Source organism: Megalobrama amblycephala, linkage group LG23 (assembly GCF_018812025.1).
Source record: "Megalobrama amblycephala isolate DHTTF-2021 linkage group LG23, ASM1881202v1, whole genome shotgun sequence".
In the NCBI taxonomy this organism is placed as follows: domain Eukaryota; kingdom Metazoa; phylum Chordata; class Actinopteri; order Cypriniformes; family Xenocyprididae; genus Megalobrama; species Megalobrama amblycephala.
This window is the reverse complement of record NC_063066.1, coordinates 26259131-26279941: the sequence shown is the minus strand read 5'-3', so window position 1 is coordinate 26279941 and position 20811 is coordinate 26259131. Positions and strand designations below refer to the sequence as shown.

The following is a 20811-nucleotide window of genomic DNA, read 5'->3' as shown; positions in this document are numbered from 1 at the left end:
GCAAATTTCAAACTAAAATTATGGTCAAAATAAAGAAGAAATCACATAAGCAACATTGTAACACTTATTATTTGAACTTTGTACTAAAGTCCAGAAGTTCTGGTATAAGAACAAGATTCTGTTTCGATCATTCTTGATAACATGATCACCAGATTTTACTAAAACCTGTGAAGTTCATGCAGCTAGAGCTGGGCGATATAGCAAAGACTTTTTTAAAAAAACATTTAGCTTTTCACTAAAATTGTTATGCTGAAATATATAGCTACTGTATTGGATTAGAAAAGCTAAATGGTCTTAGACGTTTGTTTCCCACGGTATGAACAAGCCATTTGATGAAATTAAGTCCGAATTTCACAATATAAGCACAATTAACCTACACTGATGCAGTAGCTACTACCAGCAAAGGATTTTTCTTCTCAAAAAAAACAAAACAAAAAAACAAACAAAAAAAACAACCAAACAAAAAACATTTGCAATCGAGATTACCTTAGTGCCGACATAAGATCTTTTGTGTCTGGCTGGGCTGATCCACTGTGGATAAGTGATAAAGTGCTCCGGGTTGTCATGGATGCGAGGTGAGTCTCCATGCCAACGTTCATCTAATAGTACAATAAATCAATCACGTGATCAATAAATAATCAATCTGACACAATTTCCAGACCACGAGTTCAAACGCGCAGCATCTTCTATAGCCTACTATTCACTGCTTAAACTTAACGCAACACAATAACGAGCATTGGTAGGCCTATTATTATATTATTGTAAGTAATTATAATACAATATGACTCACCAGTATCGCCATGTGCAGTGCATCTTAAAGAGAGATGTAAACAACAACATAATAATAAAAACAAAAACTGCACTACGCCCGCGACCATGCAGCGATTATAATGCACGCCCTGAAGCATCATAAATTAGGCTGTAAATATGAAAAAAAATGCACGAAATAAACGAGCCGTGCACGGGGAATTATTATCGATTATAAATAGCATTCATGATGAACAGCACCGGTGAGTGAGTGTGTGAATATAGAGACCGACAGAGGCTTTACAGCCCTCTCTACAAGCACCTCCCCTCAGTCTGCCTCCACCATTCATAAAAACATCAATCTATCTATCTATCTATCTATCTATCTATCTATCTATCTATCTATCTATCTATCTATCTATCTATCTATCTATCTCCGTCCATAAATATCATGACGATTAATCAATTTAAAATTTGTTTAAAAATAAATAATAAAAAAGTCCTCACTCAAGTCTTCAATGCCATTCAGTTGTTACATTCACAACATGCTCTTTATAAACAGCAATACTGCATAAATGATTTAAGCCAAGGCCGAGTCCATGTCTTAGCTACACATTGGGGGGATCCATTTTTTTTTTTTTTTTTTTTTTTTTTTTTTTTTATAAAGCATGGACGTTTCTGTCAGTCGTTTAACATTTCTATCGCAAAACAGTTGCCATGTATTAAGTGTTTCGCTATTTACATCTTACCCCACTCTCTTTCAACGTTAAACTTCAGTAAACGCCACCTACTTTGATTTGATTGGCCATCTCAATCATATTATCACGAGCGCTGAGGCAGATTAGACTAAAAACGGAACTTTTTTCATCCTAACAAACAGAGCGCTGCGTAATGAAGTGCAGCGGAGCAGTGCAATAATTTCAAATATTGGGAGGGGACTTGTTGGGGATGGTCGTTACGGTCCTGATTTAAGCACAAAATCTTGCATACTGAATGAGCATTAATACTGAAAATAATACCATGTCCTCAAAGGCATTTAGGCTACAGTTGTTACAGTGATGGATTACATCACTGTTATAATTTAAGAACAAAAACGAGGTCAGGGATACCATATTACACACTACACACACTGTGTGTAATAATACACATTGACACTATATACAATTAGCAGATAGTCATACAGAGGGAAGATGTGTAAGGTTGCCATCTTCTGGAAAGGAAAATGAGGGACAATCGGTTCTTTGAGGGCTCAATCCCCTGTCCTCTTTCGAAATTAATCAAGTGCCCCTCTCAGACAAATAGCAATGATAATATTGTGGTCAATAAAACACAATGCATTTAAATTAAATTTTTGATAATTATGCAGCATTATGAAAGAAGTCTCTTAAGCTCATCCTGCATTTAGCCTATTTGATCAAAAACAGCAATAGTGGGAAATATTATTAAAAAATTTAAAACAATGATTTTCTCTTTTAATACACTTTAAAATATAACTTATTTCTATAATTTATGCTGTTCTTTTTTATAACGTTTTATTCATCAAACAATCCTGGAAAAAAGTATCACGGGTTATAAAAAATATTAAGCAGCACAACTGTTTCCAACATTGATAAATCAGAATATTAGAATGATTTCTGAAGGATCATCATGTGACACTGAAGACTAGAGTAATGATACTAAAAATGCAGTTTTGCTTCACAGAAATAAATTATATTTTGAAGTATATTAAAATAGAAAACCATTATTTTAACTGTAAGAATATTTCACAATATTATTTTTTTTCTGTATTTTTGATCAAATCAATGTAGGCTTGATGAGACTTCTTCAAAAACAAAATAGTAATGTATCCAAACTTTTGACATACATATTATCTCTCTCTCTCTCTCTCTCTCTCTCTCTCTCTCTCTCTATATATATATATATATATATATATATATATATATAATTTTTTTTTTTTTTACATTTGAGCCCCTGCCATTGAGGAACTCTCTGCACGTTACTCCATAAATTGGTCAGAATCAGAAATTATTCCTTTATCAATACATAAACGGGATTCTAGGACTTGTCAATCTCCCTTTAAAAAATTGTTCATTGCATTAAAGACCCCCTGTGGTGAAAATCAAGTTTTTAATGTTGTTTAAATGTCTATGTAGTGTTTTTAATATGCTTTAAGACAAACCATGGGCAAATTCATAAGTCAGCACCATTGCTGAGTATTTTATGTTTGAAACTGCAGTAAACCAAAAACCCGCGGTTTGAAATCGGTGGTGTTTGTGACGTACCTTGTAACCAATCACAACAACGTGCCGGCAGACTTTAGCATATCATTAACTATGACTGCTCTGAAGCAGGAAAGTCTCAAGAGAAGCCAGGTTATCCCAGTAATACGAAGCGAAGCAAGCTTTTTTCTTAAATATCCACAAGTCACTATAGCAACACTAGACTCTCCGAGCTGCCGTGAGAGTGGAGGCGGGGCTAATTTGCATATTCATTGATCCGTGTATATTAAATGAGGCAAAGGTGTAGAGTTACATTCAAGCTTTTTTAAGGCATAAAGACATTTTTTTAAAAAATATGTCATTTTGGTGATCAAAGATGAGTTTTAAGGGATAAAATAATTGACTACAGGGGGACTTTAAATATCTCAGAATTTTTTAAAATTTAATCCTTTCATGCATGAATTATTAAATCACAAAGTAATATATATTTTTTTTATTTGTTTTTACTTTTAAATAAGTTTCCCCAATATATGTTATTTTTAGGGAGTTACATAGCCTATCTGTCTGTCCACTGTAGTGGACAGCATCAATGATATAAAAAATTAATTCAACAGAACTCATGCTTGGTCTGAAAAATTTATATGTTTTTAAAACATTTACTAAGAGCAAATGTATGAATACAAATAAGAACTTTAGATACAAAAGCCTCTAAGCCATCTGACATTTTTCTTTGAAATTATCATTTTTATCAGACTCATATGTATGGTTTCTATATAAGTACCAGTACTTCTGAATGGGATGAGGCTGGAATTAAGTGGGTTTGAAGTGAAAGTATTTGCGGAGAGTATTCACTCAGTATCATTATCTCATTTTTGACAGATGTGGCTTTTAGAGGCTTTTGCATCAGAAGTCTTAGAACATTAAATAACAACAACAATAAAGAGGACATTTGAAAAACGTCATTCTATGTCTCGAAACACATTTTATTTAATTAAAAATGTCCAAATTTTATTTAAAACTATTAAAACCAGTATGTGAGCACAAATACACACACACACCCTCGAATGCAATCATGCACACATATCATTGTCCTCGTATATGCCTACACTATAATATAACCTTTGGCGCATGACGTCCACTGGAGTGAACAGATGTTTTTTTTCTGTCACAGAAAAAGAATGTACAAGAAAATATTGCTAAATCTGGATAAAAGTATTTCTTACATCCTATTAAGCTGAAAAATATTGTTGTACCTTTTTTCTGTTTTCTGAGAATAAAAGGATGTAACACTTATTCCTGAGGAGGTATTTGGTGCATCTCCGCTTCCCACCGCCTTCTTGATTATATGATGTAATATCTCAAAACAACAAAAAGATACAAAGACACTAATAATAAATGGAATCATAGACAAGGCTTTGGGTATTCACCACTTGGTGGTTAGGACATGGTACTACAACTTAAATGGTTAAAAATGGCTTCCAAATATCTGTCCACTGTGGACACCATCCATGAAAGGGTTAATTGTATTCCTTTACTCAAGACAATTAGAGACAATCTATAAATATGGAACAATCTCCTCATTCTCATTTCTTTTCCATTAAAATGAATATCTTACCAAAAATTTATTAGCCTATCTTTTTTTCTATGACCCCTCATTTCTAGTAATTCCATAATACAGTTGTTACAATACAAAATACTATATCAAGTATATATGACTAAAAGTAAATTGTTTCATATGAGCCATGTAAACACTAATACATATACTGTCAAAATAGTTTAGATTATATCCACTCCTTCTGGAACTGTAAAGAAATCATATATAAACTTGAAGTGATTCTAGACTTTAATCTCTCTAAATCCCCCTTCAGTATTTCTGTTAGGAGATCTTTCTTCCATTAACACTTCAAAAGAAACAAAAACATGTATCTTTACTTCAGCCATTTGCAAAAAAAAGGTAATACTATTAAGTAATACTTTTAAGGATAGAACAAACATATATCTATTACCCATTGATTCAGTCTATTACAGTTTTTCTCCATTGGTTTGGCTACTGAAGCCAAAAAAGTTTGGGAACCACTGCTTAATTGTAAAAAGGTTGTGATGGGCAAGCAGAAACTGACTTACATTTTACATGTTAGTCAGGTTCTAGTTTCTCCTGACTGTCAATTGCTGTAATAAATTTATCAAATGTTCCAAGGATTCATATATGGTATTCATGGTATTATGTTCTTGACTAATTTTGACAATTGAACAGTGCATGTGATGACTTATACAATGAAATGACGCTGACACGTTTTGGAGTGAACAACCATTAGACTGAGAATCAACAATCAGTTTAGATCAACAAGATCTATTCACTTGGAAATTGTGCTAATTGTAGGCTACCTGTCCTTAATCATTTGCAAAGATGTACTGAGACACTGAGACATGTACTTAGACATTTGCAATTTTGATGAAATGAATGAGAAAATCAATTCTGTTGCAACAATTGCCAAGTGGTTTAGAGGTTTGTCCATGTTGTTTTGAGAATGTACTTTCTGTTTCAAGAAATGAGCCAAACCAATGGAGAAAAACTGTAAGAGAGGTATGAGCTTTTGCAGGTGAACCATGGTGTTGTGCCGAACCATCCACGTTACTTTGGCAAAAGCACCAAGAGTGTTGAGAATGTCCGGTCTGTTTCAAGAAATGAGCCAAAGCAATTGAGAAGGATCTTTGCCATTTCTGTGGCACTGACTCTTTATATGGGAAAGAAATTTAGTTTTGAAGCATGAGTGAACAGTTTTGGGAGAGATATGAGCTTTTGCAAGTGAGTTATAGTGTTGTGCTGAACTGTAAGACTGTTTTGCCAAATGATCTTAGAGTTTTGAGAATATAATTTCTGTTTCAAGAAATGAGCCAAACCAATGGAGAAAAACTGTAATAGACACAATAACACTAGAAAAAATGACTGCCTCACTTAGAAATAAAATGTCTCTTTCAAAGTTCCTGGAAAGATGAACCTGAAACATAAAATAATGCATATAATCAATGATAAATTAGATGTTTAGTGACTTGCATTTAAGATGCCAAATAATGTGAGTTTATAAGTGTATTTGTTTTTACCTGTTTGTTTGTATATCTGTATAGCTGTGTATGTGTATCTTATGGTCATGTAAGTGTTTCCATAAGTAATGTAATGTACAATGGCGCAGAACTAAATTTAGCCAAATGGTGGTGTCTATCAGAGGCACACAGTCATGGAATACATTACCAGCTCAAGTTAGGAATTGTGACAATTACTTAACCTTTAAAAAAAACCTTAAACAATGGCTGAAATCAAACCAGCGATGTACCCATATGTAAATAATTTTCTCACTGTTCATAATGGCCTTTTAACTTCTATGTGACTGCTGTTTACTGTACTTTGTTGTTCTGTGTAATATGTATCTGTATTTTGTGTTTTATGATACCTGCCTTAGGACAACGGATGAAATTTAGCTATTGTGCTAATTCCGGCATATTTACACTGATGCTTATTGCTGATTTGTTGATCAATGTGCACTGTCCTAATTCAAATAAAAAATAAATAAATAAATATGTATATGGTTTAACTTGTATGTATTTCATGTTCTGTATGTATTGTATCCCTAAATCTAAAAAAATCTGGGTTACACCAAGGCACTTACAATAGATGTGAATGGGGCCAGTTTAAAAACATTAAAATACTCAGTTTCAAAGACATAAATGTGTTTAATTTGACAAATTGTGTACTAACTTTTTCTGTGTAAATTTATATTCAATTTTACAACTTTGTCACCATGACAATGTAACATCATAACACTATAACTCTGAAAAGACTGTAAAAACTGATTTTTAGATTTAGAGGTTTACAGCTTTAGAATTCGAATGCATAAGTTATAACAGAAAATTTAATGCAAGTACTTACAATTTACAAGCTTCACATTTCTGCTTTAAAATCCTCCAAAAATTGGCCCCACTCACTTCCATTGTAAGTGTAATCTAGATTTTGGCTTTTTTGTGATCAACATTATGCTACAAGTGCACAAGTGCTTAATCTGGTTTGAACCCAGAATATATCTTAAAGGTTCCTCAAGTTGTTCCAAACCTGTATGAATTTCTTCTACTGAACACAAAAGAAGATATTTTGAAGAATGACGTAACCAAACAGTTTGATGGACCCCATTGACTTCCATAGTATTTTTTTTCCATACTATGGAACTCAATGGGGCCCATAAACTGTTTGGTTACTGACATTCTTCAAAATACTGTATCTTCTTTTGTGTTCAGCAGAAGAAATTCATAGGTTTGGAACAACTTGAGGGTGAGTAAATGGTGACAGTATTTTCATTTTTGGGAGAACTATCCCTTTAAAATACTGATTTCATGCTCACTTCATTAATTGTACTCATGTTGATTCTATTGTACAGAATTCGTAAACACTGACATCTGGAGAAAACAGACTTTTAAAGTCATCAGCACACAGTGGGGGTGAGGTAAAAACAGATGCTCATCTCTGCAGGAGAGACTAAGATCCTTGTGTCATTCCTTATCTCCACTAGGAATCTTACAATCTTTACATCTTTTTCTCCAAAAAAGACAATAAATATAAAATATTGAACGTTTTTTTTAATTAAATACCAAAGGGAAAAATGAGCTCGCATTTTTGGTCTGGTAGAGTCTTTTAACCGTGTGATCAACACTGGTCACTTTCCAGAATGTCTGCATGTTCTTCCCAGAACTGATCTCCAATGATATCACAGGAATGACTTGTAACCTTCTTTCTGGTCCGTGTTACAGTAACTTGTGTCTCTTCTTCATCTGGCCGCTTGATCTGTTTAGTTGTGGTTTCAGTTACCTTAAGGAAAGAGTTTGAGAAAGAATGTATTAGAATTTTTATTAAAGATATTACAATAAAAAAAAAGCTGTTTTCCCAGCTGCCTCTTACCTTTTCCCATATTAAAGTTGTGCCTTTTTTGTGCAGTGGGGATTCATTATTGTAATTGATACTGAACTCAGAAAACAAGATCTCGTTCTTATCCGCTGCTTGTGTTCCCTGTGTGTGGGAAAAATTATGCATCTTTGTAGGTTCTTTACGTAAACTACACAACAGCTATAGAATGTAAATGGACATAATAATTGTTCTAGAATTAGATGTTTAATTAAACTTATTTGTATGTATATATATATATATATATATATATATATATAGAACATAAGAACATAAATATTTGAGAATACACTGAGTCTCTCTTCAGCCTGTGTTGTGGTCAGTCCTCCTTTCTGCACCAGCGTCCAAAACGTAGTGTTGTACAAATTGTTAATGTGACCTGAGAAGATAAAAAAAATATTTTGGGAATTCTGAAACCAAATCCTTGTCTAGCTAAAAGTACAAAATGACAATAGTATGACAATAACAGATAGCACATGTGTATATTTAATGCCCCATCACATGCAAGCATGTTATTATTACCATAATCTTGCAAGGTTGTCATGAAATAAAGTTTTATTTATTATCTGTTGTAGTGTTGGAGTGACAATCACAGTAAACTGCAGAAGTCAAAGTTCAAATGATGGCCCAGATCACTCTAGATCATCCTGTTATACTGTTTTGTACATATTACAGTCAACCCAAATCTACTACAAAATACGGTAACCACTTTATTTTGATGGTCCCCTTTAGACATAAGGAAAGTTGCACCTACATGTCAACTAATTCTCATTAGAGTATTAGTTGAGAGTATTAGTAGACTGTTAGGCTTAAAATTAGGGTTAGTAGAATAAGTTGACATGTACTTGCAATGTTACTTATAGTCAGTAGAATGTCTGTTGGGGGACCATCACAAAAACGTTTTATCAAATATTAAGCAGACAGTCTACGAATATTCTATTAATATTCTAATGAGGGTTAGTTGACATGTAGGTGCAACGTTACTTACAGTTAACAGTACGTCTAAAGGGGACCATCAAAATAAAGTGTTACCCAAAATACATTAACTTACAATCTGCCTGTCTCCAGCTTAGATAGTCTCTAAGGTTACGGTTGCTAGGATACAGGACCACCCTGCCATCAAAGCTGGGCGGATACAGGAGCGGCTGCTCGCCAAAATACTCCTTCCAGTAGAAAACAAAGCTAGAGGAAAACTGGGAAGCCACATGGGTCATCAGTTTACTATAGAGAGAAAACAAAACATTTAATGAGTGAGTTTCAGGGTCCGGGGACCACCAAGGCTGTCACAAGGAAGTGTTAGGGGGTCAATGGAAAAAATGTGTTTAAAAGGTTAGTTCACCGAAAAATTAAAATAACGTAATTTATTACTCACCCTCATACCGCATACCGTTCCACACCCGTAAGATCTTCATTAATCTTCGGAACACAAATTAAGATATTTTTGTTGAAATCCGATGGCTCAGTGAGGCCTCCATATCCAGCAATGACACTTCCTCTCTCAAGATCTATTAATGTACTAAAAACATATTTAAATCAGTTCATGTGAGTACAGTGGTTCAATATTAATAATATAAAGCGACGAGAATATTTTTGGTGTGCCAAAAAAAACAAAATAACTACTTATATAGTGATGGCCGATTTCAAAACACTGCTTCAGGAAGCATCAGAGCGTTATGAATCTTTAGTGTCGAATCATGATTCGGATCGCGTGTTCAAACCGCCAAACTGCTGAAATCACGTGACTTTGGCGCTCCGAACCGCTGATTCGACACGCTGATTCATAACGCTCCAAAGCTTCCTGAAGCAGTGTTTTGAAATCGGCCATCACTATATAAGTCGTTATTTCGTTTTTTTGGCACACCAAAAATATTCTCGTCGCTTTATAATATTAATATTGAACCAATGTACTCACATGAACTGATTTAAATATGTTTTTAGTACATTAATGGATCTTGAGAGAGGAAATGTCATCGCTATGCAGGCTATGCAGGCCTCTCGGAGCCATCAGATTTCAACAAAAATATCTTAATTTGCGTTCCGAAGGTCTTACGGGTGTGGAACGGCATGAGGGTGAGTAATAAATGACAGAATTGGGTTAATTAACCCTTTAAAACAACAGTGTAAAAAAATGTATACAAAATAAATAAATAAATAAATAATTAATAAGATTAAGATTAAAATAGATTAAAATAAAAGTTTAAAAAATAGAAATTAGACAAAATACAAATTTGGTATAAATAAATGAATAAAATAAATAAAAATTAAAATAAACCAAAAATAATATACTGTATGTTATTTTTTGTTTAATTTTTATGTATTCCAATCTAATTGTATTTATTTTATAAATAATAAGTACTATAATGAGTAGAATAACAAAGTATTTCACACATTTATAATATTTGTTTTACATAAAAATATGTATAGCTGCCTTTTACATTTTAGTATGGGGTCCTTTGCATGAGAATGAACAAATATAGGGGTTGTGACATCTAAAAGATTGAAAAGCTCTTGTCCTAGACACAATAATCCTTGACAACCATTGTGGTGTTTGATGTCAAGATGGTTTTGAAATGCACTGCAGAGTTTGCAAGTTTATCTACGGCACTGTGTCAGCATTTAAATAAATGAATAAAATAAATAAATATTAGATTAAAAAATCTAACCTGGCCCTTCTTTTGAACCAGGTAGTTGATCTTTTGAAGACAAAGCTGAACTCGTCACTCTGTCCATAAGCTATAGTGATGTCTTCCAGCTCCTCCATGACCGAACGGGCACTGCGGCTCATCAAACCCAGAGCTCTGTCATCATTGGGTTTAATGAAGTTATGCTGATCAGAAAACCTGCATTCAAGGGGATCATGTTAGAAATTCCTTCAGTCATGGCGCATGTTCTACCGGTCACTGTGATTATGCCCAAGAAAGACATGTTCCTGGATCAAAATATTTTGTTAATCCTGGAACAACATTTCTGTCCAAAAATTTAGTCCTAGCCCTATCCCTACCCCTAAGTATGGAAATGATAGGTGAACAACACTGCTTTAGAGCCACCTAACCCTGGTTGTACGCCTGCACTTGACATTAACAGTAAACTTGTCCCTCAGATTTGATTGGATGATTAGAATGTTGACCCAGGAACATGTTGTAACGTACTTGGTGAAATTACGTTAACCATGTTCTACCCTCCACAAAACTACATAAGCGAGTGTTAGAACTTGTACTGCAAGAGCATGTTGTAAATGTACCTATTGCAAGCATTACAGAATCACTTACTTGTGGAAGTTGCGTCCATCTAGCCGAACCACAATGTAGCAGTTTCTCAAACATGTGTCGTCAAGCTCAAAGTTTCTTACGTATTCAAATTTGCTTTTGGCCATGACAGATGATGTGCTGAATTTAAGACTTAAGATTGTCCTGTGCTCTATGAGCCCACCAAAGTTCACCGATAACAGTCTCAGCATAAGGATATCAGTTACGAGTTGTTAAATTAGTAAATTAACTTGAATAATGTTGTTAGTTCTGAATAGTTGAATAGGCGTAACTGGTTAGCTGACATCCAAAAATTTTTATTATTTGTCTCAGGAAGAACTTAAACGAGTGATTATCGCTACTAATCTTAAATCTTAAAACGCGTTATATTATGAAATATTTAATATTATTTTGTTTATACAATATTTCTTTCTTAACCGGACGTATGTTGTGTCAAAACTCACATGTAAGTGAGCGGTCATTGTATTGGTTCGTCACTTTAAACAGTCCCTCAAAATACAGTTCTGAAAATTGCGTTCCGCCACAGAGTCTACAAAATATCAGCTGCTTTGGTTTAAAAGCCTAAAGACTTGCATCTAATACAAAATTAGCATACTGTACATGCTATTTTTAAATGAGATTTAAAAAGTCACGCACAAAATTGCGTTCAGTGTGCGGAACCTTTGTTTCTGTTTCAGTATAATCATAATTATGCTGCAAAGAAAAGCAAGACATAAATGAAGCTGGACAATCTTACAATTGTTTGGCAAAGTATGTTTATTTTATTAGCAAAAAATGTAAAATCAAGGTATAAATGGTCTTCCAACAGTCATCATGTCACATTTCCATTTTTGTGAGATAATTTTTTTTTTAACATATTTAGAAAAATAAGCTGTAACTCAAAACTTCACTCTTGAAACATTGCACTCTGAGTAGCTCCTAAAAAGAAAGAAACTTAATGGAAGAGCTGAAATATATTAACCCAGGTAACAAAATATGTGTTGCTTATGTTCCCAGTAAGTTATATGATAGAATGTTCTCATTTAAATGTTTCTTAGTGAACGTTAGAGAAAACATTAAGGGATTGTTTTCTCTATTTAATAATTTTTCAAGAATTACGAGAACATTACTTTTGAATGTTCTCTGATCCATTCTGAAAAAGTAGTATGTTTAAAAAACATTAGACTAAATGTCCAACTAAAATTTTTCAGAAAAACATTCCATGAATGATGTACAAATAACATTTTTGTGCTAATGCTTTGATAATGTTATTTAAGACCAGATAACTTTGAACAAACGTTCTATTAACATTACTGGAAGAAAGTTTGTTCATAACTTTGAGAAAACCATGCCAGAATGTTAGCCAAAGTTCTGAGAACGTTCCCTGTTTGCTGGGAAAGAAAGACAATGACAGTATTGATGTAAAACAAACTGAGCAAATAGAAAATGAAATCATTTATCCTCTGCACTATTCACTCAAAGTCACTCAAATGTAATAAACTGACACATATTATTCATTTTAGTACTAGCAGTTTTCATTTTAACATGCAGTAGGTTTTCACACATCTACTGTATAGGTATACTGATAAGTGCAAAACTGGTCTGAATGTGCATAGCAAACAACACTCTTAAACAAACATAGATATGAAAAGCGAAGTGATGATATCATAAGGGTCCTCCTCCTCAGCAGCGGCCGTCTTTTACAATCAAAATGTCTGCATTTGTGTGCCTAAAAAACAAACACCTTTTCAGTTATCCAACATCCCGGCATCCATACCACAACATTTGCTTACTAACAGTCTTTAAAAGTAGAGTAATTACAGGCAAAAATCACCCTGTAATGCTGTTATCCTGCACTAACAGAAGCAAATGAATGGACTCACATTCTCTGCACACACAGGGTGCATTCATTGACGTATGTGATGCCATCATTACCGCACACAGGAGAGTAGTTGAGAGGACATGCTTGATTGACACTCAGACCTCCACATGCAGGCTGTCAGATTAAAAACACACATGCAATTTACAGTAAATGCCTGTTATGCATCACAGTTCATTTTCTGAAAGCTGTTTGCTCATGCATAAATGGACTTACTCTACGGTAGAGTCTTGATTTATCCTCTGCGCCTGAAAAATTAGTACTGTTGGATTAATCTCATTGCTGTTGTTAACTGCAAATGGCACACCTCACTGATTAAAATAATAACAGTGCCCTTTTAAAATTAGTGGAGGAGACTTACCCACAGAGAGGATGAAGACCAGGCTCATCAGAACCACTGCTGTTCCAGTCATGATGCTCAAAGGAAGGAAGTCTGGATTTCTAAACAAAAATCTGGATATTCAGGCGGAGAGCTTTTAATTAGTGACTGATGACTTCCAGCTCGTTTGTGAGTGTTGTGTTGTTGATGACCAGCAACATATAGTTTGAAAGTGAGGAGGAGGAGGAGAGGTGCTGATATTTTGACGGCTATCCGCCCCACCTACCCACCATCCCGCGTCAACAACAGTGAGAACAGAGCCTCTCTATTGTCTCTCTCTTTATTAAGGGATAAACATTCCAGTCTGTCCAAAAATTGCTGAGCACAATCCAAAATGCATTGGCCTGTATATAATATCCCTCAAAACAGGTCTGGCTGGGAGGTGTGTCCCTGTTTATTGGCCCCAGATAAATGGAATTCCTCTAAACATGGAATGCAGTTAACAATAATTATGAAATGAAATAATTAACTACATAATGCAGCAGGGAATATGGGATTGAAGAGACTTTTGAACTTAAAAAATGTATGGGTGTACTATCAAAACATACAGAGAATTTTCTCTTGAAAATCTCTGAAATGAAATAATTCTTATGAAAAAGTGCAAAGTGGAACTTTCCTTATTTTAACACCTTTCATGTGCATATTAAAGTAATTAAAGAGACACGATATACGTTTAAATGTATTATATTCTACGTTTGTTAACAACAAAATCTTAAAATAGCACAAATAATAGGCATACAATTATACAAGATACGCCAGCATATATAGGAGACCTTCGTATCTAGCTATTTAAATGTTTACAAAGGTTGACAATCTATATCAAAACTTTATATCTATAGGATTTTAAATGTAAAGTTTTAAATGCTAATAATGAAAATAGTTATCTCATGAGCACATATACTTTCATGCAGCGAACTTGAACGATACATTTCGGCTTCCGTACTGGCTCTAAATGAACTTCGTTCAGAGCTGCACGTCTGATCTGGCACGTCAGTCACGCTGTGGATACAGTTCTAGATTCACGTCGAGAAAAATGATACAATTACGCGCTATTTACCGGAAAGCGTTACGTCACGCAGAGAACTTTCTGTCTGTGAAAAACCGACTTACGGTGAGTTTTATTATCATTCACAAGTTTGATTTAAACATTCATTAGTGTATGTTTACAAGTCTAATGATACTGAATCTTTGTGACTCTTGAATGGAGTTAAAAGACAAACGCCAGTTTTGTTTTTGAAGGTGCGTCAGAGGACGCCCCCCACCCCATTGTCAATCAAATGATCATGTAACTCCACTGTTACATTTTTCAGGACTTGGCAGTGTCAGGAATTACAAAAGCATGAACTCACTGCAAAAGAGTTCAATAATCCAAATAGAAACTATTCACTATTTAATGACGGAGGCCCATATTGTTCATGCATAAATTGATTATGGGGGCAAAAAGTCTGAGACTACAGATAAAAATGCATTTATACTATAAAGCACAACATTTTCAATGAAAAGTTGAAACTGTTGTCTCTATTTTTTTCTTAAAGCCTATTGTATTATATTTAAGAAGCAAATTTCTATGGCCTCAAATTCTTAACATGTTCAAAATTTTGATGAAAAGGTATTTTTAATGCCTTCTGTTGTGTGATTGATAGTTTGTATGTTTTTAGCAGGTAACAGTCCTTTTATTATAATTATATAAATGCCCCCTCTTCAGCTTGTGTACATGTCTTTTTGCTGTGAAATCTTTACTGATTTTTATAAATTAAATGTAAGTATAGCTTTCTAGTATAACCAAAGAAATCATCTTAAAATGTGAGTATCAAAAATGATTCATCAGGCTTTTGAGCAACATTTATTTATATAGGTACATCTCCTAATCATCATTATTTTGCCCCCCACAAAAAAAAAAAACTACAGAGCTTTGATAATAAAACTAAGCATTTAAATATCATCTTACTAAGACACATTATTGGAAGATATAGTGACAACTGATATTTATATGCATTTAATGTTATTAGTCTGAGATCTCATTGATTTACATTTACATTCCATATTAATATCAGCAGCTGCATCAAACTGCATATTTTTGCCCAGTTTGAGCCTCTGAATAAAATTGAGGTGTTTTTTCCCCTCCTCGAGTATATCAGCTCCATATTATCCGATATCATACTATAATATGAGCCATAAAAGTCTGATGTATCAAATATGACAATGTCCCTTTTCAAAAGATTAGATTTTTCTGACTGTTTTTTTTTTTTTTTTTTGTATATCATGCTTGCAGGGTTAATGACAGTAGCACTTCAGCTGCATAAACAAGAGCATCTTGTGAAAATGAAGAAGTTCACATCATTTTGCTTATTTGATTTACTGACTTAGAAAAAGTGCAACATTTTCTTAAATATTTTGGGAATTTACATATTCCATGTTTAAATGACATTTTGCCCATTTCTATATTTATACGCAGTGTGTCCATCTGTTCAGTTTTTAACATGCCATTAAGTATAGAGTTGTCTTGTTAAAAAATAAATTATATATATACAGTATTTGGTACGTATAGACATTAGGGATATTAGGGACATTAGGGTTTGATCTTTGTACTTAAGTTGGAATCGGCTGGTCTGAACTTGCAGAACATAAACATTTGTACAGTTTATCTTTGACATCAGATGACAGTTTCAAGGTTTTTAAAATGTGCTAATGGTTTTGTATGGGGGCTGTGCAGTTGAAAAACAGAAGCAGAAGGCTGAAGCTGCCATTTCTCAAAAAAAAAAAAAAAAAAAAGTTTTATGAAATCATATAGAGTCAGACAAGTGTAGACCTTATACGCTGAACAGTTCTAATAATGACCACATGGTGTCACTAGCAGTTTGTTTTCCATTTGACGAGCAGCCCAGGGCATCAATCTTCACCGGACCACAGCAGCAGCACGGAACCTTCTATGAGTTCCGCACATATAACATCCAGCCACATCTCAACGCTGCCTTCCTCAAACTGACCAATGAGAAGATCCAACTGCGTACAGCCCACTCAGAGCTCATTGGATACTGGAGTGTGGAATATGGGGGTCTCAATCAGGTTTTCCACATCTGGAAGTATGGTGAGAATGAGTACTGAATTCTTAAATCTGCACTTACAAGATTTATAGGACTCATAAATAAGTAAAATGCAACAAAACATTGCAAAGTTCTGACCAAAGGAAACTGACTCTTTACTTCTTAAGGTTGCCAGGTGTCCCATAGTAGCCAAGACATCCTGTTTTGGCCCTTACTAGATTTTTTTTTTTTCTTAGACATTCTTAGTAAGATTTATTGTTTACTGTATTGACACAAAAATATGTGTATATTTTATTCAAAAAATATCTGAAGAGATAGTGCTGCTCCACACACAACTCCTTCTTTTCTGTCTTTGCTATAATATTGTTTAGACAGCTATGCCCAGCGTGCATCTGTGCGGGCTGCCCTGGCTCAGGACCCCAGCTGGATTGATCAGTACATCTCTAAAGCAATGCCCATGCTGAGCTCTCAGGATAATGAGGTGACGTACCTCGTACCCTGGAGCAAACTTCAGAAGCCACCCAAAGATGGAGGTGTGAAATGTGTGCATTAACAAGTCATGCATTGATTTGTAAAGGGTCACCAATGCCTGCTCACTTGATACTATAGGTGATATAAGACATAACCAAAAAAAAAAGACATTTTAACAACTTATTGATTTGACTGGAACTGCAATCATAATGACTGTTTTCAAAAGGGTTTCCTGAATATTCCCCCTTCTGCCATTACAAATATGTATAAATTGTTCATAAAAGAAGGTTCAGATTTCAAAATCTCCAGGCATACTTATCTGAATGGCTTTTGTTAAAATATGTTATTTTCTGAAGGAGTTTTCGAGCTGGCCACCTTCCAGATGAAGCCGGGCGGTCCGGCGGTGTGGGGTAAGGCGTTTCAGGCAGCAGTGGGCACCCACATGGGATCAGGATATGCCCACTCAGTTGGGGTTTTTCACTCTGAATTTGGACAGCTCAATCAAGGTGAGTGTAAGCAAGAAAACAATTATGTTTTTAAAATAATTACCAAGTCATATCATAATAATGAATTTTTTAGTTTTTTAGTCAACCTGTATGATTTCTGAAGAATCATGTGACTGAAGTAATGACTATTTACTGCTCAATTTACTGGTATTTGTGCCATTATTTAACACCCCAAAAAGCATGTCTTGAAGGGCTAGTTCACCCAAAAATAAAAATTCTGTCATTAATTACTCACCCTCATGTTGTTCCACACCCGTAAGACCTTCGTTCATCTTTGGAACACAAATTAAGATATTTTTGGTCTGACGGGTGTGGAACAACATGAGGGTGAGTAATTAATGACACAATTTTCATTTTTGGGTGGACTAACCCTTTAAGCCACTTTGCGCCTGTGCTGTTAGTAGATCACACTCACCTGATTATCATCAGCTCTGCTTGTTTGCGACCCCTGTGTTGGTCATTATGGAAATGATTTGACAGCGTCTGTGTTCTTTAAAGTTTGCACTGTCAGTAAATCCCCTGCAGAACTTTCCCATCAGCGCTTTTATGGGATTGCGGTTTAGTAAATCTGGCCCATATAGTTTTCATGTTGCTTTTTTGTATATGTATTCTGACATTTCTTTCCAATGCGCAGTGCATGTTTTATGGTGGTATGAGAGTGCAGACCAGCGGGCAGCAATACGCCATAAATCTCACGGAGATGCCAGAGTGGTGGCGGCAGGTAAATCTTAAATATATCATTACAACAAACAATATCATTCTGTGATTATGAGAGCATTCTGGGAATTTTTGTTTGGGAAAAATTACTGTTTGCATTTTTAAAATTACATTTCACCTTACTTTTTTACTTTTGTATTTTTTTTTTTTACTGCAGTAAGGGAGAGTTCAGCGTTCCTTGTGTCACAGAAGAGCAAACTCATGTTCCCCTGTTCTTTCTCACCAATCAAATAACATGGCTTCATGGTTTGGCTTGAACAAAATCAGGGAAATGTTGAGTGAGATTTCAGTTATGCAGTAAATGAATTAAGTGGACTGATCAACTGATTTAATTGTAGCAAGTTCCTTGAAGATATTGCATGTTTTTATTTTGCATGTAATGATTGTGGGTCAAAATAATGCTTTGCATCACATTAAGACTAAAAAAAACTTAGAGATATTAATCATTAGTGTTATGCAAAACATGTCATTTCTTTTCTACAATTAATACTTCCATGGCAATAAAACCATGAAAAAAAATTGAGCAATGTTATATTGCGTGGATTTTGCATAGATTCGATATAGTAATAACATTTATGCTGCTGCTTTTTGTTAAATTTGAAACAGATTGACACTGAAAATAATTCATACATTGAATTCCTCAATATGACATCACAGATCAAACAAATATTAGGGTTGTAGATTGTCATGTTTTATTGTGTAAATACAGTAAGTGTACAAGGCGAGTAACAGACATTCCACAGCCATAAAATTGAAATGTAAACAGGTATTAAAAGAGGAGCATCACTGTGGTACTAAGACTTTTTGTTCTTTTTAGGATTTTTTTTTTTTGTTCTATTTTTTTTTTTTTTGATCGAATCCAAACCAATACTAAACAGTAAATGGAAAAATAGCAAAAACATTGTCTGTGGAAAATCCAGTGCAAAGAGATTAACACATTGAAATTAAATTAATATATATATATATATATTTTTTTTAATTAACATAGCAAGTAAAGTGCTTGGATGAAAGGTGGACATCACTGTCACCTACCCCAATGAGATCCAAAATACTGATTAACAATCCAAACTGAATGTATGGATTGATCACCCTTACTGTACTGAACGGCTATGTAAATACAGCTGGAAATTCTCTTTGTGGATTTCTTTATTTTCTGTATTTAATCCAGTGAAGGACACCCCGAATGCCCTTTTACTAAAGAAGGCACATGACCGGTATGTTTAAATTGATTTCCTTCTAAGTTGTTCATATGACTCCGAGGTATTTGTTACACAGTGTAACTGTAAAGCTTACTTGTATAAACTTTAATTTATTAAAAAAAAAATACAAAATCAATCACCTTGTTTTCTCCATGCACAAAAAGTCTTAACTCGCATCGGCATGTATAAAGATAACATGAGGCACTCTTGGATAGAACATCCTATAAAATAATGCTCCTTTCTAAAACATCTAAAACAATTGCTGGTTTATAAATAAAGACATATTAAAAACAAAATCATTTTAACATAGTACAATTTACAGTTTTGCAGCTCAGCCCTTGGCCACACAAACAATTATGATTCTTCAGCATGTGATTCCCAGTCTTCTAATCTTAAGAATATAAAATACAAAGACACTGACCCTGAATTATTAATCATTGGCATTTTGTCATCTGCCCAGTTATCTCACACAATGAAAATCAATCTCTGTCATCGACTGCGCAAAATACAGTCCATGCAGTCTACACCAGAAATGATGGCTTCAAGTTTAAGACTGTGACTAACACGGTTCAATTTTAGCCATGCTAGAAACACGAGAAGTCTTTTCAATTTCTTTTGCATTGACTTGCATTGCAGTATCTGCCTCTCACCTGGCCGGTTAAGACGTTTATCTTCAGGCAGAGGTCAGAACAGCAGACTGCAGCTCAAAGGCCACAAAAACATTGTGAAACAAGTGGAATCCACTGGCTCTAGTTAGCGTGTAGTGTAAAGAGAGAGACTGGCTCACACAAAGCTTTCTATTGGCTTCTCCATGTTCTCTTTAGTAGACAGAGGACTAAGGAGGGCCATGTTCACCGCTGTCTCTTTACGACGAATGGAGCTGTCCGAGTGGTCATCACTTTGGTCCTTGGCAAAGTTAACAAATACCTGTAGATTGAGAAGAAGAGTACTCCGTAATCACATCATGAAAAAAATATTCTATGCTAGTTCATAACATAACGAGGACCTTTTATGCTTTTTCTATAGTTTCAACTTTCTTTAGTGTGTAATGTTTCTGTTTGAGCATGAAAAAATCTGCAGAGTTACAAAGTACAGTCACTCCAAAGGGAGTTTTTCTTTTATATTCTTGTTTGAACAAACTTGTCACAATATTCCTCATTTAAATAATTCCCGCCAAGGCATATGCAAAAATAAAGGGTCGAGGCCTGGCTGAGTTGCTTTAGTAGTGGTTATGGTACACAGCAAAATCCTCAGAGTTAAATCAACTCTGTACAGAGTACATATGTTCCCTCTCTAAATAGTGTTAAAGTAACACTGAAGCAGAGTTAAAGTTAATGAGATAAGCGATTAATTAAGTGATGATTGAGTATTAGTGATGAACACCTGCTGTTAACAAGCAGAATCACTAAAGAAAAGAAACACAAAAACTACAAGTGACTTTAATTCTGCTTCAGTGT

General features: G+C 34.5%; 5 protein-coding genes across 7 annotated transcripts in view; 1 reads left to right on the top strand and 4 right to left on the bottom strand.

Moving 5' to 3' along the window:
- Positions 1–1443, bottom strand: part of adam19b (ADAM metallopeptidase domain 19b) — a 38315-nt gene extending 36872 nt beyond the window's left edge. The window contains exons 1-2 of one of the 2 annotated variants that reach the window (XM_048176373.1): positions 791–1443; positions 487–599 (exon numbers count right to left, since the gene is read on the bottom strand). In XM_048176373.1, the coding sequence (XP_048032330.1) occupies positions 487–599; positions 791–911 (234 nt within the window). In that variant the 5' untranslated portion in view covers positions 912–1443. Of the gene's footprint in view, positions 1–486; positions 600–790 lie in introns of those variants that run through there. The other variant, XM_048176374.1, reaches the window with a different exon arrangement.
- A 6129-nt stretch (positions 1444–7572) lies between these two features.
- On the bottom strand, positions 7573–11675 carry thg1l (tRNA-histidine guanylyltransferase 1-like). Of its 2 annotated transcripts, XM_048177072.1 has the most exons (6): positions 11184–11675; positions 10578–10754; positions 8966–9135; positions 8205–8293; positions 7912–8019; positions 7573–7821 (listed from the first exon to the last, which is right to left on the bottom strand). In XM_048177072.1, exons 1-6 carry the CDS (start codon positions 11369–11371, stop codon positions 7660–7662), a joined length of 894 nt encoding a protein of 297 aa, XP_048033029.1. In that variant the 5' UTR covers positions 11372–11675; the 3' UTR covers positions 7573–7659. The 2 variants fall into 2 exon arrangements, with proteins under 2 accessions (XP_048033029.1, XP_048033030.1); XM_048177073.1 differs by lacking the exon at positions 11184–11675 and having other exon boundaries at positions 8966–9040; positions 10578–10644.
- A 227-nt stretch (positions 11676–11902) lies between these two features.
- LOC125259442 (probable pancreatic secretory proteinase inhibitor) lies at positions 11903–13865 on the bottom strand. Its single transcript, XM_048177075.1, has 4 exons — positions 13400–13865; positions 13255–13286; positions 13043–13155; positions 11903–12888 (listed from the first exon to the last, which is right to left on the bottom strand). Exons 1-4 carry the CDS (start codon positions 13449–13451, stop codon positions 12843–12845), a joined length of 243 nt encoding a protein of 80 aa, XP_048033032.1. The 5' UTR covers positions 13452–13865; the 3' UTR covers positions 11903–12842.
- A 489-nt stretch (positions 13866–14354) lies between these two features.
- nipsnap3a (nipsnap homolog 3A (C. elegans)) lies at positions 14355–19490 on the top strand. The gene is made up of 6 exons (XM_048177074.1): positions 14355–14528; positions 16298–16505; positions 16833–16994; positions 17289–17438; positions 18073–18159; positions 18313–19490. Exons 1-6 carry the CDS (start codon positions 14370–14372, stop codon positions 18387–18389), a joined length of 843 nt encoding a protein of 280 aa, XP_048033031.1. The 5' UTR covers positions 14355–14369; the 3' UTR covers positions 18390–19490.
- The window catches only part of abca1b (ATP-binding cassette, sub-family A (ABC1), member 1B), a 44543-nt gene continuing 42556 nt past the window's right edge, over positions 18825–20811 (bottom strand). The window contains exon 47 of the mRNA XM_048177071.1: positions 18825–20281. Within this exon, the coding sequence (XP_048033028.1) occupies positions 20138–20281 (144 nt within the window). The 3' untranslated portion in view covers positions 18825–20137. The remainder of the gene's footprint in view (positions 20282–20811) is intronic.